The sequence below is a fragment of the Metopolophium dirhodum genome, chromosome 2, assembly GCF_019925205.1.
Source record: "Metopolophium dirhodum isolate CAU chromosome 2, ASM1992520v1, whole genome shotgun sequence".
Lineage (NCBI taxonomy): Eukaryota > Metazoa > Arthropoda > Insecta > Hemiptera > Aphididae > Metopolophium > Metopolophium dirhodum.
In genome coordinates this window covers 26,226,449-26,254,091 of record NC_083561.1, presented here as the reverse complement: position 1 = coordinate 26,254,091, position 27,643 = coordinate 26,226,449, and the positions used below count along the sequence as shown (strand labels likewise).

Sequence of the window (27,643 nt, the reverse complement as noted above, 5' to 3'; positions counted from 1 at the left end):
AACATTCCGCCGTAAACAACATTATTATGTACCCAAACGTCATTTGCACTAGACCTTGTACTCGTACAAATGTTATCAGGTCGAATTATTACGAAGACGATTATGACACTGATAAATCATACGCGTCCTCTAAATATTCTGAAACTTTTTACAAAGATATTAGATGTCAATCTAGTCAGACTGATTTAATACTTATTGACAAATCAACCCCTTCCATTTATAGTTGGCAACGTAGCTCTAGCTGCAAAGAGTTTAATTCATCTAGGTCTTGTTCCGGAGAAACTCCTCCAGTTGAAAACGAAGAAGCAAATTCCTCATTTGATAGAAACAGTTCAGTAGATCATCCTATTACAAAAATTTTCTCAAGTAGTTATCCTGGTACAACTTCTAGTTTATCAACTGAAAGTGGTAGTGATCGTAAACTTGAAATTACTGGTAATGTTAGGGTAGTACCAGATAAAGATGATATGTACCAAGATGACATTAGTCAAGATTCATACGAGTTATTAGAAAAAGAAGTATTTAATAATACTATTAGTGATGATGAAGATGAAATATTTTATGTAGAAAATGATAATAAAGAAAATACTTTAGCAATTGAAAAACGATTTGGTTATTTAGAGCCCAAATATAGAGATATAGAGTTCAATAAGTTTAATGAAATTTGTAAAAAAGAATTGGCTTCCCGAAGTAAAGAGCAGATTTTTGCTAATAATACAATTCGATTCAATGCATTTGAAAATAAAGGTGAAACTGGTCATGTTCCCGTGGAACGAACAAAAAGTGATTCATATATGAGTGCTCCTAAACATAAATCTCATAGACTGCTACATCAAAAGTCTATAGATTTGACACCCCTTGATACATTTGAACCAAGTATTGTTAAATTAGATTTAGATATACCCTATATATTACATAAGCGACACACAATTGAGGGTTCGACTAATGAAGAAAGTACAGTCAAATGGTCAACAATTAAGTGTGGTTCGGATCATTATTCCCAAGATTCAGGTTTGTCATTATCAACTCAATCCACTGGTAACGTAAGTGTTGAAGATGACAGTCCTGTAGATTTAGATACACTTTTATTAAATAAATATCATGATGATGTAGTAACCACATCTAAAAGTTCAGAGCTTATTCAAATGGCATACAAATCAACTTCATTCAATGAATCTGAAATTAGACCATCGTCGTCTGGTGAAAAAATTAACAAGCTGAAGTCTTGTCATAGTGCTGACAGTGTACCTGTGAGTAAAGTCAAGAAAATTTGTTACCAACCTCGAAGTGCAGATAATGGATTAAAAAAAGAAGTAGAAGTTATACAAATTGACCCCGATGAAGAAGAGCCTAAACCCGAAGAAATTATAATTGTAGAATATAGAGGTGGAAAAGCTAAAAAATTAAGAAAGGACTCATTGGGTAGTAAAGATAACAAGAGTTTAGGATCAGCTTCTACATCTATTGCTTCAAATTCACCTGGAATATCTCCAGAAAGACGTATTTCAAATAGCCCAAAAAAAGAAAACATTTTTAAATCTTCTGTTGTTAAAATCAAAATAGCTTCTGCTTTAAATTCTAATTCTATTCACATAGTTCCAAATGTTGTGATTAGTGATGATGATAATAATGGAACAAAACATAATAAATTAATGGAGTATAATGCACTTCCTGATATTGTATCCAATTCTGTAAAGAACTCTCAAATAATTAATTCAAAAGTAGCTAGTGAAATACAGACAGTTGAAATTAGCAGTGTAAGAAAAGAAGAAGAGCAAGTCGTTCCTGATGGTAATAGTTCTAATGAAACTAAAATAAAATTGAAAAATGCATTGTCTAGTATGATGGTTTCACAACAAATTACAGTGCCACAACCTATAGATACTGAATCTAAGGCTGTTAAAATCAATAAATTCCAATCTTTAGCTACAAAAATAGCTGACTTTGATGGATTTACTACTTTAAAAAAAGACAAGTCACCTTCCGAATTATTGAGAAAAATACTACCTGATAAAATATCTCAGAATAGAGAAAAATCTCCTATACTTTTTGCTAGGTTAGGTTTATCTGAGGGTTCAGCATTTCCAAATGTATCTGGGCAAAATCAGTCACAAAGGCGGGCTATATCTTTAGATTCACCAGTTGTTTCCCTGCATCAACTTCCTTTAGTTACGTCATTTTCTAGTAAAGATGATACAGTTGATAACGAAGATGAGGTAGAGTTGGAAGAAAAACCAATCAAATGGTGGAACATTAAAGTTGATGAGACCGTTGTAGAATGCCTTACATATTTAATCAATGCTGTTGTTAAAGAATCTGAAGAATATAATAGTATATCACTGTCACCAAGTGTAACACCAGAAAGAAGACGTTCAAGTACTAGACAAGAACGTTTGGACTCTTTAAAAAAATTAAAAAATTTTGAAATTGAAGTTTGGGATTCTGAAGAATTAAATGTGGCTTCAGCTATTGATTATGAACATAAGGACTTTGAAGATGAAACTTTTATTGTGTCTAATATTACTTGTGCACCTAATACTGACATAAAAAACCAAAATAATAAATCTAACAATAAATGTTCGACTGATGACGATTGGGTGTCTGTCGATGATTCTGGAAGTAGTGAAGAAATACCATTTAAAGAACTTGATTCTCAAAGTTCAGATGAAACAAAACGTACAGCTCAAAAAACAGGTCAGAGTGTTTCAGAAATTATTGAGGATACTGTAATTGAAGCAGATAACTTAATATTAGACAGAAATGATCAAAGCGAAAAGGAGCCTGATCCTAGTTCAGATGTATTCATAGAAGAAATTGATCACGCTGAATTAATTAATAAATTAGGATGCATTGAAATACCACCAAAGTTAGAACCTAAACGGCATCATAGACTTTCATTAGAAAGTTCGGGTAGTTCAAGTCTTGATGATCCGCCTCATATGGATGATTTGAGCGGAAACATTGCAGATGAAGAAGATGTCACCTCTAGTCCTTTACCACCAACTCCAGATGTTACTTATTCTGGTATGTATCTCATAGGGTATGGTATATATGGAATGTCTCGAACATTGTCTAGAATAAGCGAACAAAGCACATCAGAAAAATCTGAAATTGATGATGAGTTATCAACAAAATATTCTACTCAATCAGCGTCACTAGATGATTCAATACTGTCTAGTGATTGTCAGCCAAGTTTATGTTCTGATGCGATGGATAGCTTACCAGATTTGCCGCCATTACCAGAAGAGTATGCATTTGATATTCCTCCACCAGTCGAACAATGGCTTTCTCCTAAAAGTGAAGACCTTACACCCGTGGAACAAAAACATTTTGATGATGATGAAGATGCAAAAACAATTCATAATGAGGATTTTGTAGAAGAAGAAACAGAAGAACCGCGTCGAGCACCATCTACGAACAAACCTAGGCTATCATTTGGTGATGATACTTCAGCTGGCGTGTCTACATCAGAATTTTCAAGTAATGCTACAATACTTCATCACTACGATAGTGTTTGTCCACCTCCAGAATTCTTGAACAAAGACTCTGATGAATATGACTCGCCATTTACTGAGTCTGATGAATCAAAATTCTACCGGCCACCACCTCACATGTTTGAACTACCCAAGACCAGTATGAAAACTAGAAAGAGCCGTATGGCACATGGTCCGGCATCATTGGATGCACCAGGGCTAAAACCAAAGACATTAGCTACTAGAGCTCGTTGCCATTCTTATTTCTCATTAACTCGCAGTCCTCCTAGTGACGCTTCATCATCTTCACTTGAGGCTCAAGAGCCACCCAATGTGCCAAATACAATACCTAGGGCTTCCAAAAGAAGACGTTACACACATACTTTAAAGAGAAAACCTAAAGTGATACAAATTACAAAAGTATAGATTTACTTTTTCAATATAAATCAATATTGATTATAAATTTCTAAACTTCCATTAAATTACACTTATTTGAACCAATTTTATAATAATTAATAATGGCATATAGGGTGTAGATTCACAAATATTGTGTTAAGAAAGTTAAGGATAACAAAGACATTACTAGATAATTTTCTTAGTATTTCACATGGTATATTAGTAATTTTTCTTTAATATTAATATTTATGTTTTTATAAAACATATATATATATATATATATTTTCTTTTGTGGGTTGTGATAATAATGTTATACAAATGTAATCTTCGGGTTTTGTTTTGTTTTATTTTATAATATTTAAATAATAGTTTTGTTCTGTTAAATTGTTATTATTAATTCTAAGTGAATAACATAATATTATATCTTAAAACAACTATATAATATTATATTTATGATGACATTTTTGTAACTTGTATACAATAGTAAATTATTGTACTTGAATGAATTAAAAAACAACAAATAATGAGTTTAATCGTATTTAATTTAAATGGGTGGCAAATGTGATCGAACTGTATTTTGATGATAAATATTAGTTAAAAGTACTTCAAACATACTTTAAATAATCAATTTAATATTCTATTGAAAATTTAAATTTTATTTGGTGCTCAAATATTTTGTATTTGAAATAATAATTTAAGTTATTTCTTCATTATAATAACCTATTATATTCTTAATATAAATGTTTCATCTTGGTTGAGTATTATGTAAAATTTAACACTGAAACTGAATATGCCACCATGTGATTATACATCATTATTTTGTTAAAACATACTATTTCAAATGATAATACATTAAAAATACTAATATTTATAAATAATAATTATAATATTATAATAGACTGATATTCAATATTATTATGACAAATTACTTGTTGCAACTGGTTTCCAGTGTATATAATATAAATGAAAGTTAAAGACATGGCAAGATTAATATAATGTCACTGTACCAAATTATAAAAGAGAAATAAATGAATTCAAAATATTACTCCAATTCTCATGGACTCAAATATGGTCTAAATAGTTATAAACTATAATGTATTCTTTTAATCATCAAATTGCAAATTTAAATACTAATTCTTTAACATTATATCAAATTTCAAACTGTCTTCCTTTAGTATAAAATATTTATTAAGCATAGTTTTGTTTTTCAAATGAAATTTGTTATAGAATATTAGTTTTCAAAACTCAAATATTCGTTAATTCTCTTTTATCCTGTTGACTATATATCTGCCGTTATACATCATTCTCAACATTATTTGTAATTATTTAATTTCATTTACTTACAACTGATTAATAATTGTTAAAAGATTTCATATTTTGTTGTGGTTTTATTGTATTGTTTTCTATTCCTTGTTTTTTTATACATAATATTACATATTATATATATTTCTAGATTTCAAGAACATTTTCGTATTACCTAAATGTGAAACTGCATTTCAATAATTTTTACTTTGTTATTTTTTTTAAATTAATTAACTAGGTGTTAGATTATTTGTTTTTGTAAATTGTTTATAAATAATTTATTATAATTATATCTAGATACCATTTTACTATGTACATACAAACGACGATAAAGATATAATAATTAATAAAAAGTCAACAAATAAAAAATAAACTATGATTTAATAATTTTTAATAATTTCCATATGATGCACATTTTTTTTAATGTATGTCACTTTAAATCATTCGTGTTATGCATATCCGGGTTAACCCAATGGAGTTAAGTGAGTTTTTAATATATATAAATAGTTGTACATTTTATGTTGAACCTTATTTGTGTATCAACATTCAATTACATATCATAAAATTGCTTCTCATTTATTATTATTATTTTTGTTTTTCATATATTATATTATTATTTTGCAACACACAAATAAATATACATTTAAGTATATATTTGTACTTTGGTTAAATTATAATTATTACATGTTTTTATTTGCAATCACAAACCCTATCCCTATTTTAATTTTATCAAACTGCACACATACATGGTTATAAAAGCATTTTATATAATTTGTTTTAATACTCCACTTGTGAATTGTACATTGCTTGGTATATTTTGTATAAAATGCTTTTATTAATAAACTTTTTTAATTTAAGGTGACACTCCTGAAGAAGTAGATTCACCGTTTAAGAAAATCAACGGCTCAACATCGTGTTTGTCTTCAATGTCTGTTAAAGAAAATGGTGTAATGACAATGACTTCTTCCACCCCGAAAAATCATGTAACAAATGGATCGTTAGGAAATATAAGGTAAAAATTTAATAGGCATATATTTTTTTTTACTGAACAATCAAATAAAATTTATAATGCACTTATTTTTTCAGCAACGATCATTATAATAACCTTAACACAATAAATACTGCAAAGGATAAAACTTCATTGAAAAATCTTGAAATTACTGATACAAAACGCAAAGTGAGTGTTATTATTAATTATCTTATAAATTCTACAAATTAATTGGTACATGTATAAATATTAAATATAAAGTAAAATTGTGTTGTATAATGTTATTATTGTGCTCTTTCTTTTTAACTTTAGAGGCCCACCGACAGAGCATATTTTATAACTAAAGAAATATTGATGACAGAGCGGACTTATAGAAAAGACTTAGAAGTCATTAACTTTGTAAGTAAAATTAATATTTATGAAGTTAAAACCATTTTTTTTAATTTTTTAATTATTTTAATTTTATTATTAGTGGTTGCGTGATGAAATGAGCAAAGAAGATGATGAAATGGGTCAGATAGAATCTGTAAACATGCTCTTAAATTTAATTGATCCAATTTATGATGCTCATTCTTTATTTTTGAAAGATGTGGAAATGAGATTAAATAGTTGGGACCCTCCATGTATAGCAGATGTTTTGTTACACCATTTTAACAATTTGGAGGTATGTATAATTATTTAAAAAAATAGTTTTGCTTATTAAAATAAAATTAATGTATTTATTTTATTATTTTTAGTTATATGATAATTACTTAGATGAACACTTAAATGTCTTAGAAAAAATTGATCATGCATATCGTACTAACAAGAAATTTGAAGCATTTTATAAAGATTTTGAAGTAGAAAAAGTGTGCTATTTGCCATTGTCTTCATTTGTATTGAAACCACTTCAAAGATTACTCCATTATTCTCATTTACTAGAAAGTATGTAATTTTGATAATTTTATGTTCATAATTGACTAACATCCATATTTTTTAGAATTAATAAGACACTATGGCTCTTCACACATTGATTACAACAACTGTTTGGAAGCGAGAGTAAAACTATTGAAAGTAACAAAGAGATTACCAAGTGCACTTCGCAGATCGGTAATTAATAATTATATTTTATTTCTGACTTGATATAATTTTTTGAAATTTTTTTTGTCATAGGAAAACTTTGTACAGCTTTGTGAGTTGGAGAGAGATATGGTTGGCATTGACACTCTTCATGTTACTGGTCGAGAGTTTGTACGGCAAGGGTGTCTAACCAAATTTTCACAGAGAAAAGGTTACCAACAGCGCATGTTTTTTCTGGCAAGTTGAAGCATGTTTTAACATTATCTTATTTGTTTATTTTTAGCAGCCCTATCTGTGCGGCACGCTATCCATACATAATATTCAAATTATGGAGGGCCAGCAATCTTAAAACAAAAACAAAATATATTGTAATGTTGTTTCAACAATATAATATACATATCATTTTAAATTTATTTCCATTGTTAAAATTGTAATTTTAAAACCCCATGTTCCTATAAAAAGTCTGTAAAGATAAGCAAAAGTTACAAATTATACGCAATTTGTATTAATTCAACTTAATTTTTGTTGCTAATATTTAAAAGACTAAAAACAACTCATATTGGGTGTTAATTCACATTGTTATAAAAGTATTAGTAATTGTAGAGTATTCAATTAATGAACAGTTTAATGTTATTTTTTTTGTGTGCTGGATAAATTGTAATGTATGTTGTTGTATATGCTTAAAAATGCTGAAAATTATGAATATGAAATATTTATTTCTATTATTTTTTGTGCAAAAGATGTTGAGTTCGAAAAATCTTAACCGCTTTGTTTGTTTGATTAATTGTCTGATTTTTTTATTAGATTATTCTCAGAAATTTCATTTGTTTTTTTTTACTTTGTACCAGAATTTTATTACTATTATTTTGTGATAACGAATAACAATTGTTATTTATGGTTGTTTCAAAAACATTATTTATACTCAACTTTAGTCTAACCTCTTGAAATTTAAAAACACTAAATGTAATTTTAAACATTTTGTTAATGATAATGTTTGGGAAAGTGCTCAATGGTTTATAATAAAAGAGAATGATAGAATTTTAAGACATTTGAATAATACAAATTACCTTAAAATTTAAATATCACAATTCATAACTCATAACATATTAACATGTATTCCTTTTCATTGACATTTTTGGCATGTACTCAAATTAACTTCTAGAACTAACAACATACATGCGATGTATGATACTATTATTTAAAAACATAACATTTTATTTACATTTTTATCATATACATGCATAATATTATACTTCTTGTAGAAAATATTTAAAAGGCTTACGATTAATAATTGATGAACAACAACTTCCATTGATTTTATTAAGTAATATTTTATTTGCCTAATATACTACTATGGTATACTACTATTTGTTTAACAATGTTGATAACAATTTCAATTGGAAACTACATTTTAATTTCCATATTACAAAGTCTAAAATGTTGCAATTAGGAATTACGAGTTTAGTTCAAATTAGGTTATGGCTTTAAAAAATATATCATTAAATGGAAGTTGTTATATGGACATCTTACTGTTATCCTCAAAATCATAGTAGTTTTAAATAAATGGCAACAAATTATATTTATTTTGTTTTAAATTAAACTCTAAAATTATTAAATTAAATTAAAAATAACTTATAGTATATCTATAGGTGGGATATTATGGTAATGCCTAATGGATCTAGTAAGTATTTGGCTGTAATTAACACGTTCACTGTGGATCATATTTTTGTATACTTGTCGTGGCGCTGAAAAAATTCTAGTCTTAAAAAATTTTCCTAAAAATTAAAATATTAGTGTACGGACGTACGGTTTGCACTTGATTATGAAACAATGCTTATAGAAGGCGCTGACAAAAAACCAAAAGTTTAATCGTAACTCTAACCAATTATAGTTCATTAAATAACAAGGTACATGACACCAATTGGCGTCATTCAGCATATGTGAACTATGTAAAATGACGCCTTTTGGCGTCATCCGCAGTGAACATGTTAACCTAAACTTATCTACCATAAAAACATTTCTGATACATATGCAATTAATTCTATATAAAATCTTGCGGCTGGTAAATAGTTCCTTATAAATTATTGTAATAATTGTAGTGATTTATGCCTTTACAATTTTTGAGCATATAAATGAATTAAAATTAATAGTGATCAAATTTTTAATGCACATTAGATTTAAATAATTTTATAGATTTGATAAATATTGTTCAATAATGTAATGACATTTCACATAAACATTGGTTGAAAAAAAAATCTATTTTTAATAACTATTTTCATTTTAAAATACAAATAATTAACATTTTACTAACAATTCGTATGGTTAAAATTTTATTTTTCTAATTTTCAAAGTTATATGTTCATTTGTATTGTAAAACTGTTTAAAAGACAAAAGGAGATTAATGAATCGATGAGTACATTAGGATATAATATTCTTTTGTTGGAAAAAAAAATTATTTGTGATTTTTTGTTTGGTTGAGATGGAAATATTATTTATTTTCCCTCTTGTCTAACCATAGTTTTAATTCTAAAAGTAAAAAGATAAAATATTGTTATGTCACGGTGACCACTCCCTTTCCATTCATTGATGCTGCCGCACAGTCTCAATGAAGCTTTTATTTAACTTATAGCTTTAAAGAAATATGTGTTCAGCTTAACATTAGTGTTGCGCTTTTGTGCATGCCAATATAGATGTCTGATATGTTGTTATACACGGCAAGGGTTGGCCACATGTTTCGCGTTCATGGCCAGATACCCCTCAACGACCTCTTTGTTGAAGAACGAACTGACAACCCAACACAATATTCTTTTTCAATCTATTCAAATAACAGGTATGAGGAAATTATTGCAAAAATTAGTCGCTGACTACGTTTTTTTATATTAAAACGTTAATAGTACATGACGTGTGCATTTGGCTTGATTGTGGTCTTCAAACAATTGATTCAATGTTAATAATATGCTTTTTTTCCAGGGTAATCACAATTGCGGCGAACAGTCAGGAGGAAAAAGATAAATGGATGGAAGACATCGCAGAAAGCGTTCAAGCGTACAAAGGAGAACAAGCAAATATCGAGCCACCAAATATTTATTTGAGTTTGAAATCATGCAGTAAGATAATCATGGTTTTCAATAACACATTACGTTATTATTAATTTAGCCAAATTGAAATTTTGTATTTTGTAAATATCTGCATATTTTAAATACAAATCTTCGACAATCGGCATTATAATAGACCTGAATTGTATGAGCGCTCTAATTATAGACTTAAACACCTTTCAGATTTTAAGCAGAGCAAAGAATGTAGTGATTTTACTATGATGTGTTTTTTTGTCTGGAGACACTTTACAGTAGAAAAAATGCTTAGATTTTTAACTTAAAAATTTTTTCCGATAGGAAAGTGTATCTGGTTGCTACTTCGGGAGATCAAAAGTAAAAAATCTCAGGATTCTTAATCATTTGGATAAACAAAAAAAGATTATAAAAAAACTGGAATTTTACGCAAAATCAGTTTTTGACAAAATAGATTTCCTTATTTTGTTGTAATTTAAAAAAGAATAATTGTATATACTTGAAAGGTTGATAAAATTATCACTGTAAAACCAACCTTTTTTACCTCCACTCGTTATGTTTTGTGTTCGCTGCCCCGTTACATTAACAGAAATTTATTTTAATTTCCAATCCGATAACTGTGCTTAGGTTCCTCAGATGACATGATGAGCAACAACGGTGACTGCAACGGAGCGCTGTCCGAAATCAACGGCGGCAAAGCGCCAGGCGCCGCGCAAAGGAACAACACAACCGTTCACGTTTGCTGGCATAGGAACACAAGCATCGGCATGGCTGACCATCTTAGGGCCACCGAGGTGAATACCGACAAATAATATTATTGTTCATGGTGTTTTATATATTATATGTTTTAAACTGTTTCGAATTTGACAGCAATTTTAAAAATACTAATATTTTATATTTTTTAACCGTCTAACCACCATTGCGTTTGTCCTACAGAACCAGTTAAGCGGTTTTCTGTTGCGGAAGTTCAAAAACAGCAACGGCTGGCAAAAGCTGTGGGTCGTGTTCACCAATTTCTGCCTGTTCTTCTACAAGTCGTTCCAAGATGACTTGCCGTTGGCCAGTCTGCCTCTGCTCGGTTACAGCGTTTCAAAACCCAACGAGGAGGATTCCATTGAAAAAGACTTTGTTTTCAAGTTGCAATTCAAGAATCACGTCTACTTTTTCAGAGCCGAAAGCGAATACACGTTTGGCAGGTGAGTGATACACTGACACGTGTAATTATTATTATTGGGGATGGGATTTTTTTTTACCTTCGTCGTCGATTTAGCGAATTAAATATTGATTTTCCAATATCGATGTACCTATTGACTTATAAAAAAAAAATTTTATGAAATAATAGTGTTCTATAGCATATTATAATTTACAAATGTCATAGTTAAAATTATTGGATTAGTGGACAATGATAACCAAAGTACAAAATACATTTTTTTCATGTTATGGATAATTAATAATTATTTATTTTATAGATAAATTGTTACGTTATAAATTGAAACATTGTTGATAAAATATGTGTGTAATGTGGATGGTTAATTTTTTATTTGCTTTTAACGATAATATTAGCTACAAAAAAATTTAATATTTAACAAATATTTCAACATATCTATAGGATAAGGATAATTATATACTTAGTCATTAGTATCTGGATCGTATACACAACAGGCTCCTATACAATACGATTATTATATAAATGAATATACATATTAATTATAGGAATACCTACAAGTATCACTTATTATATTATTGGAAGATCTATTCACTTTTAGATTTCTGTCGATTTTACCGGCCTTAATAAGTGTGTTCGTTATTCATTTATTGTTTGAATGAAAAATAAGCACTCCAACGGAGGACATTATGAGTTATGACATTGTGAACTAAGGCCGTATCCAGAGATTTTTTCTGTGGTGGGGGGTCCAGACCCCCTGAACCCCCCTCAGATACAGCCTTGTTGTGAACACAATAAAACCTGGTCATCGTTATACGTGTTATGTCTCCATTGATATATTATAAATATTTTTTTCAATCATCCATAGAACATGAAGGTAGTTGGATTAGATTTGTTCAAATACTTTACGTTAGTTGAATAATTATTATGATGCTTACTGAAAACTATAAAACTATAAAACTATAAAACTATCATTCGTCAAGACCACGGATAAAATCTAAAATGTCAGTGGAAAACTGAAAAAACCATCAAACATATTTGTCCAATTAGGTGCAAATTGTATTGTTGCGGGTACCGATACCGGCGTTGGTTTTCTCGTGATGATGATTGAGAGGAGATTGATGGCAGTCACTTTCATGTACATTTAACTGAAAACTTTTTATCCGATGTTTCGTGGTCATTTGATTGAAAACCGCGATTTAACTCTTAATGGTTTCCATTATTCAGGTAAAACGCTGTGGTCTTCGCCGTAATTGTGTTCCGATTCCAGTATGTAATTGCATTTTCGATTATCTGCCTATACTGTTTTAATCGTTGGGTTAGCAAATCGGTACCTAATTACGTTTAATTTTACGTGGGTGTCCTTCCGTCGTTTAAAATCACATTCTATAGTGAGCAATTTTCTTCGTGATAATATTGTTTGATCAATATTGAACTGTTTATCGATTAAAATAATCTAAATAACTAATTTTTATTGTTTGTTTCAGGTGGATGGGCGTGATCAGTAGCGCTACGCAACATTCTGGTCGCATGAGACTGTTCAGCCGCAAAGATAGTGAAAATAATTACTCGGACATTATTTAGTCAAATGAATATAATCTTACAATCAAAACGTGTTTATTATTACTGTTTTCATTTAGGGAAATATCTAACACGACACGTAACGTTAACGAATTTTAGGTTATTCATATATAGTTGTCATAAAATTAAAGCAGGATTTTACTCAACTTTTCAACTTTCATCGCATAACTAATCCATCCTCTCCATTCCCCCCATTACTATAATTATTACTATTATTTTTACTATACTTTTATTTTATTTTTCGACTTGTCCAATCGCGCATGGTTATAATCATATTTACAAGTTTAATCATTTTGTACGACAATCATTTTTACTCTGCGCTATTTATTTATTGTACTATCAATGTAATATGTTATACGGAGATAATTGAACACCGAAATATTGTTTAAATTATACAAGTTAAAAAAATAAATTATTAACTAAACATAACAATAATACAATAATAATAATTATTATTATTATTATTATGTGAAAAAAATTGTTCTTTTATACTTGTTGAATAAAATTATTTTTATTACTATTATTATTTACAGTTTATGATTTATTGATTAATGTATAATATTATGTATATTATATCTGCTCAATAATTTCCTTTTAAATCCAACAAATCCAACTGATATCAAATATTTGATACTGTGAAAATGTTTGTAAAAAAGGAGAAAATCTAAACAATATGAAAAATAAATTAAAATTAAAATTTACATAATATAGGTATATAATATGTTATAATATATTTTTATATTAAACTAATATTTCATTATAAATAAATTATAGTAAGCTTGACAAATTAAAATAAATACCTACATAAATAATATTCTGATCGAGAGTTCGTTCTGATTTCGAAACGCCACTGCTGGTTTTACTTTAATTATCTTTAGTAGCGTTTTAAAACCAGGACCAACGTACACAATAATAAATTAATCTCTTACAGGCTATATCTTAAGGAAACGTATTGAAAAATAAATTATACTTTTTAACGTATATAATTTGACTTTCTAGGACGCGGATGACAGATTTTTTTTTGTGTGACAGACGACGCGGTTGAGCATTTCTAGTTGTTGATAAACACTTGCGTATCGGCTCACAGCAAAACGTCTAAGTCTATGGACTTGTCACCGTAAATGTAATCGAACACCGTCTGTTCAATAGTATCGTCTTCCAAGTACTGTGAGCTTCTCATCGATCGTTCGGACGTCATGTTGTCTTCGCCGAATTCTTCTGCAGTGTAACGGTCTCTGATATCCTTCATTATACATGACTCCAACTTTTTATGCTATATTATCGAACATAATATTGTATTATTGCGTTAAAAAAAATGTATTATAATCAGTATTAATATTGTGTCGTATGTATATTCGGTCTAATATACAACTATACAATATTATTTGTGTAGGACCATTCACGTACTTTATAGCATTTGAAAAAGAACATCGGCCGCACTAACTCTTTGGCGAACTTGTCTTTCCTCTCGTCCGGTACGCACATCTGTTGGCATATAGAAATACAATTATGAAACGTTCGATACTTACTAAAAAGAGAAACAGTGGATGACAACGCATAGCGAGTACGATATTCAATTAAAGTAAAAAAATATAAAATATATTTTTTTTTTATTAGATTTTAAGGCTTCGACGACTGAGGTCATTAGCCTGTAAGGTTGGTAGGGTTGGTGCAGTAGGGTTGGGACTGTTGGTACTGTCGGTTAGGTATATATATAAAATATTGTTTTTTAAAAATGTATACCTAAATATGACGATGCCTATATTATTATTAAATATAAATGTATGTCTAGTTGAAAAACTGTTTAGAACACATCCAGTGTCTTATTATTCTATAGTAACAATATATCAGTATATAGGTATACCTAGGTATAACTGTAAATTATTGAATATATCATTGTATGAAATGGAAGAAACAGAAAAATTAAGTACACTCCCTAAGGGGAAAATGATTAATAAACGTGTTCCAATTAACGTTGAATAACTTCGAAATGCATTCGAAGCAGTTTAACATAAGCATAACCTATGTCTATATACATAAAAATGTATAATCGTTGCACGAAGAGCTTATTACCGAAAACTTCTTGCAATACGTAATGCCGTCGACCATGTCTTGTTTAAGTTCTTCGGCGATCGGTAGCCTCATCACTCTGTCGTTCATGTTTTCGTAGTCTGGTTCCATGTTTTGGTTGAGCTGTGTACAAAACGTCATATTTAAACCGAGAGTTATCTTAGAAAATATAAAAAATTCTATTCTGTTTGTTTTTTATTTTAAGAACAACAAAAAAAAAGGCGGGTAAGTGATGTCGCTTTGCTGTACAGTAGGTTAACTGTGGGTTTTATTAAACTTGAATTCAATGATATACCTAATATCATTGTGTAAGAAAAACGATTCGAAGCGGAGACAATTTGTCAGTCTGGATATTTTATATTGTTATTATTTATCATAGCCTGGAAGTTGAATTAATATAATAATATTTTTTGTTTGTTGATATGGTGATATACAAGGCGTTAGAAATTAAAATCCCATTTTTAGTGGTTATTTGTATTTTGTCGGGAGTTTTTCCCGCCCCATTAAATAACTATTGAGAAAATCGAAAAATGACCTTTCTAATGTAACATCTTGATCCAATTTTCTAAAATATAAGGTACTATATGTTGAAATCGAAGCACTCCTGGTAGAAATGTTGTATACAGGATAAAAAAAATAAAAAAATAAACACCATTGTAAAACTACTAGCTTCCTTGGCTCCGCTCAGAATCTAAAATTAAAATATTCCTTGTATTTTCTTAAGTTAGGTAGGTATTGACGCTTGCTCACTTTAAAATAATGATAAAAAAAAATGAATATCTGTTGCAATAGATTAATAGACACTTACGTAACCAAGTTCCTGCATGACGCACGTAACGTTTCGGATCTTTCCGGTCATTTTGGCAGCCATCGTGTCCATCTGGTTGCGGACGTCAAAACCTCCGACTCTCTAAAAACGCCAAATCGTCTAGTTAATTTCGGTAGGAAGTATTTAAGGTGGCTATATTTAGACAGTTTAAAGACACTCGGGTGGATCACCGTGTACCTACATGTTATTCGGGAGAGATTATCCCATAGTGCGTCAATTTAAATACCAGCTATGTACGAGAATTTCGTTTTATAGATCGACGATCGATCATATTCGATTGATAATACCTAACTTATTTATACTCACATCAATGTACATATTAGGCGGATATCAGGCCCTGATTTAATTATCACATTCTCGCTATACCCATCCAAACCATCGGCGCCCCTAGAAAATTACTACGTTGTACCTATACTCGGATCAGTCAGATCCGTGACTACCTATACCTATAATAGTCGTTTTACACGCAGACGTGGGTACACCTTTTCGGTGGACGGTGGTTACCATACTTCAAATTATCCTTATTAACCTCAAAACATCATCGCTGTATATTTACTGTTTAGGTACGTCGAATTTTCAGAGGTGGCTGTGTGGTGTCATTATTGTAAAAGGAACGTAACCGTGATTTTCCCGCAGTATCCGGAAAAACGTGATGACTAGACCGTCGCCGGATTATTTAGGTTCCGTCGCGTTATTATTACATTATTCAACGTATAAGTCGACCGTGTTTATCATTATCTGTACGGAGACTACATCGATTATGTGTAACCTACCGGCCTTCGTCTTCGTCACCTCCGTCACGCGTTTCATCTGGGCCCATTATTGACCCAATACCCTACAGAGCCGAGCTGTTTGACGGATCAAAGTGTAACCAAGTCTTTTGCACAAACGCACAACCATAATTTGTGTTAAGCCTTGTTGCCACTATATCTGCTATGCTATGCTGCTTCACCCTATTAATATGTTTAAATTTCTGATTTTTGGAATTTTAAAATACAATACCTATTTTCGAATATTTAGATTTATAACAATATTTGAGGAGTATCCTAGCTGCAGTGTTAAACTCCGTAATAATGTAAATGGCGAATAAGATGATTTTTCTGAAAATATTGACGTACCTACTACCTATATCGTAATCGAAATTTAAATAAATAGTTTCTGGGTTAGGTATTTTACTTTAAATACTACAACTAAAGATAATTTAACTTTTGTTTTGAAAATGATTGGGTGTAATATTAATTCATAAATATATTTAATATTGTAGTATTAAAAAGTTGTCCGAGTATACTAATTGACTATAAGTAGTAATTATTAATAAATATTTTATATTGCATGCTTAATAATTATATATATAATTACCAAGCGTATATCCATTTAAATAACTATTTAATAGACTATTATCCTTAGTATTTTAAAGTAGAATAACTCAAAACCTTTTCGTTCAAATTCGATTACAAATACATAAGTCAAAATGTTGAAAAAAATCATCTAATTCTCAATTTTTCACTAAAACGTAGGTTTTTTTTTGAAAAACCAATGCTGGAAACGCAATAGGATACTCCGTAAATGTGAAAAATCCAATTATTCGAAAATATCGTTATAAATTACAGTTAAAAATTTCAAAATTCAGAATTTGAATATATGCATAATTTAAACATACAAATGGAGCGAGCATGCTTAAAAAGTAACTCTGTATATAATATATGTGTAGGCGTGTTATGCGGGTAAATCATAGGTAAAGTATAGGTACTTATATAGGTATATACTCGACCTAGATCGAAACTGAAGTTTATTTGTTATGCCTTACCGCTTTTTCTAGAACCAGTTCTTATAAAGTCAATTGTCCCACCCGGCATAAGTTACCTACATTAGAAATATGTTCATAACATTCCAAGCGCATAGTATATAGGTGCCTATACCGATGTACGATTATTACATGTATAATAATTTAATAATAATATAAACGTGCACATACGATATCACTTTAAACTTATTAACCTACTGCGCCGTGTCCGATGTATATCTTTAGTACGTATAATAATATCATGTTTGGCCCGTAACCATTTCATAATAATAACAATAATGATAATTTACCGTATGGCTGTCTACTGAATAATATGTCTACATGCAGTGTCCGTCTTGTATATATTATTGTTTGCGGAGGACTGGCCGTGTTTTGCATCTCATACCGCGCGAGTCGTGTGCGGATAGTGTGTGTAATATGGCAGACTTGGTTTGTTTTTTGTCGTCGTGCGACAACGTATAGGTAGATATATAGCCATATAGGTATATATAGGTTCCTATAGGTAGGTATATATTGATACGCGCGAGCGATGTTCCTAGTCACGTTTCCAGTCGTAATTTTATTTTTATTGTTCAACCGGCAATCCGGTAAATGTGCGCTTGTGTTATAATATATTGAACTATTATCGTTTCATTATGCATGTGTATAATGAGTGGACAACGGTGTTAAGATAGACGACCGTATACAGAGGCACAGAGCGCAATATAATATATTATATAGTGCGTATATAAAATACGTATATACCTGCGCCTATACTACCCATATTACGAACCTCTCGATCAAGGCCATCCACGGGAATTTTTTTAATGGGGGTGCAAACAATTTTCCATTATACACTTTTTAAATTGCGTTTTTAGATAAATTTAAACTAACGGAAATAATCATTAGGTAAGACATACATTGTGAAAATTTGGCTGCTTAGCTTGCAGGATTATAGCCTGAGTGGTTCTTACCAGCGCAAAACCGTTTTTGCAATGCTTTACATTTGACGGAAACAACACATGCGAGTGTAGCGAGTCCTCTTAAAACCGTCTCTATTTTCGGCCTAATTTCGAACTCCCTTGAGCTCCCCGTGGTATTTCCGTGGTGTTTATCCCCGTTGATATTTTATTTCTCATAAATGTTTTTCAAATAAAATTAAAAAAATTATATCACTGCCTTAGCTCAATTAGGGAAAGGGGGGGAGGGGGGTTTCTGACTGGTATTTATCACAAGTAAATTATAAATGAGCACCAGGGAAATGTACAACTAAAATACTCGACATAAGGATTTAATATTAAATATATTATGCAGATATAACATCTTTATCTATATAGTATATATTATACCTACGGTGATACGAAGTCATAAAAATATACGCTACTACAAAAGTATAAGCTCGCACGGTTGTTTATATATTATATTACTTAAACGTGTACATGGCATAAATCTATTTTATGTATAACAATGCCTATGACATTTATATGTATATATAATAACGATAGAATTTGTGCTGGGGGCGCGCGCGTGTGTGTGTGTGTAATGTGTATCCCAATATTGTTATAAAGTCCGCCGAGCTAAAAGCGGTCGCATTGCATAATATTTTATTGTATATTATATATTTATATATATTATAGTATAGTATATACACATTACACACACATACCATGTATTACTGTATTTCACGCTATACGGTCACGATTTATACGATTCATTATTGTGCACATGTATATTCGTATGGGTAATTATACATTTATACACGTACCTATATGATATGTACTATGTGTATATGGATTATGGGATAAAACATATCAGGGAAAATACTGTTGAGCATATTATCAATATATCATACTATATACTATAATATAGTAATATACTATAGATATCTTTAAGCGATACGAACAAGGATCGCTTATCCGTTTCTAATGTACACCTGAAGTCCCTTTACACCTCAACACATGATATTAAATGGTATTGTAATTTGTGAGTAACATCATAATATGTTTACGGAACCCGCGAGATCTCGGAGATTTTAACGATTTTCGTTAAAAGACGCAGTTATTTATACCGTTGTTTTGTACTTGCGGTATACTTATATAATATAATATGCATGTATAATAATACCTGTATTAGATGCGCAAGCAAGTAAATACAGTTTGTAAAAAAACAAATTTGACGGACGTTTTGTATTTCTAACTGACTATAGTACATTGTGTTAGTGATATTTTTTGTTAGTAGTTTTACAGACTTAAATTTTATTGTTCAGCCCCATAGCCCTTTTTGTAACATTCGTTTTCCGTGACTGATCGCATTAAAATCCACGTGTTCGATTATTATATTTTCCTGTCAGATGTCGTTGATGACTTATAATTTGCACATGCTTATGAATTATGATAGGTAAGATTTACGGACTAACTGTACATGACACACACAAGTCACAAACACACTACACCCCACACCTACATTTCGCCCGTATGATAGTAAAAAAATGAAGTGATAAATAATATAATTACATATGTATAAAATATATATAGTACTGTATTACTGTATTACTGTAGTAGGTATATTATAAGGTCTGTCTGATGTTTTTGAATATTATGGATTAATTATATATACGTGTGATAATTTCTTATAGAAATCATTTAAACGCAATTTATAGATTGGCTTTTGAAATTTGCAAATGAAAAATCGTAACCAAACGGATCTAAAAATATCTTTATTTTTGTTACGGCGATATACCTACATTGCTTTTTTAATTTCTTTGGCACACCTATAAAACGTCCTGCTATATGATCATTAGCTAACAAATGTACAATTATATTGTTTTCCTGTTTCCCGAGTAACTTTATATTCTACCTATACCGTTACTCGTTAGATTGTCTTAGAACGATGAGGACTTTGTGTATTTTTTTTTGTATTAATATTAATTAACAGACTAATGAAATGAATCTCTTTCGATACTTTAGCCTCCTGAAGCTTTAGCCTTTAGGTATAGGTACCTAGTGTCGTAGTAGTTCTAACATTAGTGGTGTTGTCATTTTTCGAAGCGGTTCTGAATTCATTCAATAGTTATTGATTTGAGTTATTTTGTCGTTTTATATTTGATTTAACTTATATCTCTAAATTTGTTTCCTTAAAGTGCAGTATTTAGTCAAGGAATCATAAAAAAATCACATGAAGCAATGTCAGGTGTGTAGAACCGCTTTTCGGGCTAAGATTCGCGAATTGAAAGAGCGGAATACGCAGGTGTGCTGCAGACTTGAACACCAAATATCCTCATTATTTGTTTGGCGATCAAATAAATGATTTAATTCCCATACTTTTGAACATACCTTCGTATAAACATACACTCATATATCAGAACAGGACAACAGGTAAGAGTTTCAGTGTCATACATTTGTCGAGTCTATATACGCAGTAAAAACTAAAAAGGTCATTCGCCCAAAGACGAATTGTCTCCAAACGAAGCGTACAAAAATAGCTCATAGTATAAAAATAATTGTATTTTCTACTATAGCTGTCTCAGTGATCGTGTGATTCGTTCAGCTTATCCTTATATTTATTAGTTTAATATCCACATTATACCCTTTCGGATAACGCGATTGTTATTGTATCACACGCATGGCCGGTAAATGGGCAACACGCTGATCAATTTGTATATAATTTTTGTATGAGATCCATTTATTATTTATATACCTATGTTAAAAGTGAATTGTAAATGTATGACGATAAAAAAACAGGTCAAAATCCACACTATAAAAATAATGGTAAATTAATAAGGCCATCTTGCACCTATCTTAATAAATGGCCTATTCTTTATTTATATATTCACAAATAAATAAAATCGGATTTTTGAAAAAAATGGAGTTCTTAGTGAAAAGTTGTTATACACCTATATAATAAAGGCTATAATGGTTTATCGTATTATAATATTGTTTTTATATAATTTATATTTTATATTTTATAAAATATATTTCATATTATTATTCGGTTTAGTAAACATTGACACTCAAAAAAATACTTTAGTAGATTCCAATATTATGTTGATACGCGTAAACATCAGAAAAACACAAGACTATTTTCTCCATATATAATTCAACCATTCCACTGGAATAATATACCGCGTATAGTCGAATTATATAAAATATATTCGCACGTGTAAAATGTTGATAAAATATTCTTTAAGTTATGAACACTAAAGCTTAAGAACTTTCTCGGTGACGGATAATAGATATTATAAAAGATTTAGTATGCAATATATGAACTATCGTTCATTAGTAATTAATTTAATAGGGCAATTGATTTATTTGTTGTAATTACAAATTTAAAAATGTATTAAATCCATTTTAAGGTCAAGATTAAAGAATGAAGATAAATATGAATGTATACATATAGGTATAATATATAGTGTACACAATATGTGTTAATAAATTAAATATTAAATCAAGTTCAATTTAATTTTTAAACTTTCTATGCATAATTATTAAAAACGTATAGGTTGCGTATAATTATCAAATCGTATATTCAGTTTCCAATTTGAAATGTCACTCAAATATATGAAAATATAATATATATAGGCGATCGCTTGGGTATATACGTATTTTATGGGTATATCTATACATATTGTGTAAAAGTAACTTCAGTACAAAATGAGTTTGCTTAGTAAAACGGTAATGGTAAGTCACTGAACTGTAACTAACTTAAAAATGTTTATCTATATTAAAACTGGAGCGAATCATCCATATCGTATCTCTTTAATTCGAACGACTAAAATGGTACACCATACGGTGGAACGCAAGTTTAATGTGTGTATAGTTATAATATATAAATATTAGTTATTACTCGGATAACCTTAAACTCTATTTAGTATCGATAAAAGTATAATATTAGCAGTTTACTTTATGGGTTTCCTGCAGGTCCACGATTAAAATTTGCATCCAATGCACGTGCAGGAAAATTCACCGAAGGAGAATCGTACCTTATATATGCACTAGAATTTGCATAGATTGTTTACCGTGAAATGTATATTATTATGAACGGAAGCCAAATGTGAAAAAAATGTGTATACTTGATTTGGCGTATAATAAATTACCATGAATAATATATATTATTAAATATTTATCATATTATAGTCCAAATATAAAAAGAGTAAATGTATATTTTTTTGACAAACAAAAAGTAATAGTGAGTATAGGTATGTTGACTCAAATTGGCCATTGACGAAATACGAATGGAGTGTACGCTACAGGCATACTACAGACCTCTGCATCGTATGGTCAGACTTGGGATTCAATATTTGGTTATAATTTTATAAATACATTTAATTAATTGTAACCACTATAATATAGCCAAATTCCTCGTGTTGTCTATAAATTTTAATTTTTGAATCTTTGTTTTTTTTCAGTACTAGCTATAGTATTTATCGGAACTACAGACTTTACCGTATAAAAACTTACCAATATTTAATTAATATAGTTGTCTAACTGAGATCTGATTGGTAGAGGGTATATGTAACTGCAGGTGATATGCAAATGTTCCCAACCCTTAGTCGGCTTATTGGTTGCACGCGTTTATGTGTACAGAGTGATTCTTTCATCGCGAATTATAGGCTATAATATATTAGAAAATACCTTCAAAGAGTTTATTTGATTATTATTTAAGTAACTGCTTAAGAATCTATTACAAAACAATAATAGATAATAATATAAATCTAAATTTTTATATTTTTATATAGGTACCAATTTAAAACTCCTCGTAGGTATATATTTCTTATTTTCTAAGATATTACAATCTCGTGGTACACGATGGAAAATAGTCACTCTGTATATTATAATATATTATATTGGGTATAGGTATTAGGAAGATATATTATTTCTATTTTAATAATAAATTACATCACAATGTATATATATATTAATATCTACAGATAAAATTGAATAATCGTTATTTTCCCGATAAATAGCCGTATACTCATAATATAATGTACCTCGGTTTTTATGTATGGGTACCTCTTTTCATAATTTAATAACACGTTCGAAAAAAAGGTAATTTTTGGCACGTAGCGTCAAAATAATTTTCCAACCCTGCAGTAGGTCCCCAACATGTTATATTATATGCCACCGACCCTATATAATGATATAATCACCGGTGAACTTACCGAAGTCCGGTGCGTGGGGTAGAACGGTTGATAGTACGGCTGGTACATTTGACCGGCGTTCATCATGGGGTACGGTCCGGGGTAGGGCTGCTGCGGGACGGTGGATATTCTCGGCAGGTACATGTCGTTGCCCGCGTTTGGCGCCGCGTTTGGCGGGTAGAACAGAGCGTTGGTCATGTACGATGGCTGTTGGTCCAAGAACGCCGACGACGATCCCGCGGACGTCCACGGTTTGATGTACTGCTGCGGTTGTGGTTGCTGTTGGTGTTGCGGTTGCTGTTGGTGTTGCGGTTGCGGTTGGAGATGCGATGCCGATGCCGCAGATGCCGACTGCGAGTACGACTGATGAGAAGACTGTTGCTGCTAGAACACGAGACGACGTATTATCAATATATAGGTATACATATAATGTATGTAATCTACGTTATAGTACCTAATAATTTATAATACATATATATATAGTGGCTATATATAATAAAATACGGTTCATAGGTATTTACGTGTGGTAATACGGTATACAGTTCTATTAAACCATAGACCGTAGAAATTATCTATATATAATATATGTATGGTAATGATGATTGTAAAACTGTGTTTCATTTTATTTCTTTAAACAATACGACACACGCGTGTGTGTCTGGTGGTTAAAATGAATACATGGTAATATACTTATTACTTAGGTATAGGCGCAGTATAGATATGTATTGACCGAGTTGAATACGAACAATTTGGTATGCATATAGTGGCGGGAGGATACCATATTATATGCATTCAAAACAGTACTTAGTCAAAACTCGAAAGTTTTCGTTTGATATTACCGCCACATACAGACATTATTCACACGAATATTTTCGAAAAACCTTCTTTGCTGCTATTTTCACGAAATTTCAAAAACTCAACAACTTCCGTGCCATAGGTTATAATCAGCTGTATATTTTATTTTTGAACCTTTGACGTCACGGGTGATAACAGTATTTGCTTACAACTAGCTGTACAACCAGATTTTGCTCGTGAAAAAATGAACTAATATAAAATGCGGTCCTATAAAACAAAAATAATTATAAAGGTGCAGTACATCGGTTTTAGTGTATATCAGTTCACCGGAAAATCGGCGTCGGTGTATACCTTTGTGACTTAACAGAAATGCGAGCAATCTACCCTTGGTATAGATCGGATATAGCAATTGATATACTTTTGAAACTACTCTCTAAACTTTATTGATATTTCTGAGAACTGCAATTTGAAACTTTCGTCAAAATCAGTCATTTAGTAGGTATACTGGTATAGATCACATACATTCATTTATATGTATTAAGTTTAATATTTTGTATAAAGTTTCTTTTACTTCTGTGACCATTGGCAACTCTATCATAAATAGACAAAACAATTATTCAACTATAGTGAGCCTAAACGAAATTTATGTGTGAGCCAGAGCAACCATAATATGGTAACCTATATTTAGCGATTGAAAATCAATGTTATGAAAATTCCCCGAGGGTCGATCAATTTCAGTAGTTCAGTAGTTTCCAAGTCTACAAACCCCCTAAAAACGACGTACATTAATTTGTATATTATACGTATAAAAATCATCATAGATTGATAATTACTTATCGCTATTCAGATAAATCTATAATGTTGATAGTTTGTCATCGCCCTTGAAAGTTATACTACCAATGCATTATCAGAAAAATTAAAATTCCACTGCAAGACGTATTATACTGCACCATACGACACACTGAACACATAGATAAATATATTTCATACCGGATGTGGCGCTATATCGAGTCACTTAAAATACGACCGCGCGGTTTGCACAGGTAATCGTCTTGTGGATCGATGCGAACGGGAACGAGCCCTGTGCAGGATGGGACCCTGGTACGAATCGTGTGGTGTCGCTGAGGTGACACATACTGTACGCGGAAATTATTATTTTCCCGCGTGGAAGGGATGCGCCCGGACATGCTCATGCGCGGAATAAAGACGACGACGACGACGTTAACGGCGCGGCGGCGGGACGCTACGATTGCGTAATAATATTATACGAATATATTATTTTATTGATGAGCAATCATAACGCGTATACGGTAAAATATAGGTAACCGCGACCGTAGTTACGAGTTTATGATGGATAGTTGTATTGATATACCTACAAACCAATAACTTTTCGCACGCTCGGCTCCGATGCTGATATCGATGATGCGAATCAACAGACCGTAAGCGCTCTATAATATTCCAAAACATTATCGTGAGTTTTTTGTTTTTGATTTTTTTACAGAAGCAATAATAATGTTATTGTACATCGTTACTAAATCAGCCCCGTGTGATGAAAATCAAAAGGCAATACTAAAAAATAACGAAACGGGATTACTCGACATTTGTAACGTATATATTTTCTCACTTGACTCTGCGTGGACTGGTGAAACATTTACTGTACACGCGCATTCGAATTATTATTAGATACTTCCTAAATATGATATATCACAGTACGCCTGACGAAAAACACAAAAGGAAATGGTATTAGTCATATTAACTTCGGATATTTTTGGTTGTCGTCTTTCCTTTTACACTGTAATAATTGTAATTTTCCACTTGTATTATTCGACAAGCATAGTATACACGTCATAATATTACGCTAGTGTATAAACATTATACTTAACCTAACCAATAGTCGTTGACCAACAGTAAAAACCATGTTATTTATGATTTGGTTTTTTTACATCTATACTCGTTTTAGACAATAACTAGATGTATTTTACTGAAAAATAACAGTTGCCCTATTATTTTTGTTTTCTCGGATATATACAATTATTAATAAATAAATATTATATTAATTCCATTATATTTTACATCGTTTTAATATTAAATTTCCAATCCATTACACCGTCGCATTTTGCAAGTGGTATATACGTTATATGTTATACATAATTAATTTGTATAAGGTACGTATATTGAAACAATTTAAATATATTTCTTTATTCTCATATTGAATTGCATTTACTTAGAATATTATAATGAATCATAATTTATATAGTTGATATGTGAGACAGACAGACGGTGCCTATACTAAATTAACATCATTAAAATAAACTGCTGCTATTTAATATAATTTATGAGTTATAACTAGTAAGTATTACAAAAGAGAATCGATATTTACCTAATAATAATATTTTATGGGAACATGAACGTTTAATTTATTACAAGTATAATTATTCACGCATAATATAGTCTAAAAGCTTAACTTTTGTACTGCCATAGGTATTTGATAGTTGTTAACTATAGGTACTATTTATTATATATTATCAGCTTTATTGCGGTTAAACTGGTTAAATAATTTTCATGTACAATACTCAGTAATGGATAAGTTATGGATAAGTCGGTGTGACAATTGAATGCAAAAGTTGATAGCTTTTTTTTATGTATATAATTGCAGACTAGAGTACAACAATGAATATTTTATAAATATTTATGTTAAGTAAAAATATAAAAAAACACGCAATTCCGTTTAAAATAGTTCCTTCAGACAGTACCTACATATTATGTTTTTAATTTTATACTTCGAGAAAGAATGTTCTTTTTAAATTGTATTCTGAATAGGTATACTTAATATTATGTAACATATTATATTGAAATATGAAATATTAAACCAACGTTTATTGTTCGTAAGAATTTAAATTTAAGTACTCCGCTAGTACATCAAAATATTTGTCACTCCACTTCTTTGGCTCTTATCTAAACTCATATAAAACATAAAAATAGTATTTGATTTTAGGTT

The 27,643-nt window shown here is 30.4% G+C and overlaps 3 protein-coding genes across 7 annotated transcripts in view; 2 read left to right on the top strand and 1 right to left on the bottom strand.

Moving 5' to 3' along the window:
* On the top strand, positions 1 to 6,023 carry LOC132939655 (uncharacterized). The gene has a single exon (XM_061006937.1). The coding sequence runs from the start codon at positions 27 to 29 to the stop codon at positions 3,897 to 3,899; it is 3,873 nt and encodes a 1,290-aa protein (XP_060862920.1). The 5' UTR covers positions 1 to 26; the 3' UTR covers positions 3,900 to 6,023.
* LOC132939656 (FERM, ARHGEF and pleckstrin domain-containing protein 2-like) overlaps positions 1 to 13,558 on the top strand; it is a 34,760-nt gene extending 21,202 nt beyond the window's left edge. Inside the window, exons 12-23 of one of the 4 annotated variants that reach the window (XM_061006938.1) lie at positions 6,030 to 6,183; positions 6,258 to 6,348; positions 6,472 to 6,558; positions 6,632 to 6,823; positions 6,897 to 7,083; positions 7,139 to 7,248; positions 7,312 to 7,455; positions 9,909 to 10,048; positions 10,189 to 10,325; positions 10,914 to 11,080; positions 11,223 to 11,482; positions 12,939 to 13,558. In XM_061006938.1, coding sequence (XP_060862921.1) covers positions 6,030 to 6,183; positions 6,258 to 6,348; positions 6,472 to 6,558; positions 6,632 to 6,823; positions 6,897 to 7,083; positions 7,139 to 7,248; positions 7,312 to 7,455; positions 9,909 to 10,048; positions 10,189 to 10,325; positions 10,914 to 11,080; positions 11,223 to 11,482; positions 12,939 to 13,035 — 1,766 coding nt within the window. In that variant the 3' untranslated portion in view covers positions 13,036 to 13,558. Of the gene's footprint in view, positions 1 to 6,029; positions 6,184 to 6,257; positions 6,349 to 6,471; positions 6,559 to 6,631; positions 6,824 to 6,896; positions 7,084 to 7,138; positions 7,249 to 7,311; positions 7,456 to 7,501; positions 8,263 to 9,908; positions 10,049 to 10,188; positions 10,326 to 10,913; positions 11,081 to 11,222; positions 11,483 to 12,938 lie in introns of those variants that run through there. The other 3 variants (XM_061006939.1, XM_061006942.1, XM_061006940.1) reach the window with 3 other exon arrangements.
* A 171-nt stretch (positions 13,559 to 13,729) lies between these two features.
* Positions 13,730 to 27,643, bottom strand: part of LOC132939658 (uncharacterized) — a 31,294-nt gene continuing 17,380 nt past the window's right edge. The window contains exons 4-8 of one of the 2 annotated variants that reach the window (XM_061006943.1): positions 23,872 to 24,234; positions 15,911 to 16,012; positions 15,106 to 15,225; positions 14,440 to 14,517; positions 13,730 to 14,305 (exon numbers count right to left, since the gene is read on the bottom strand). In XM_061006943.1, the coding sequence (XP_060862926.1) occupies positions 14,114 to 14,305; positions 14,440 to 14,517; positions 15,106 to 15,225; positions 15,911 to 16,012; positions 23,872 to 24,234 (855 nt within the window). In that variant the 3' untranslated portion in view covers positions 13,730 to 14,113. The remainder of the gene's footprint in view (positions 14,306 to 14,439; positions 14,518 to 15,105; positions 15,226 to 15,910; positions 16,013 to 23,871; positions 24,235 to 27,643) is intronic. The other variant, XM_061006944.1, reaches the window with a different exon arrangement.

Coding starts and splice junctions, on each gene's coding strand:
- LOC132939655 (XM_061006937.1), top strand. CDS start 27: ATGTACCCAAACGTCATTTGCACTAGACCTTGTACTCGTACAAATGTT.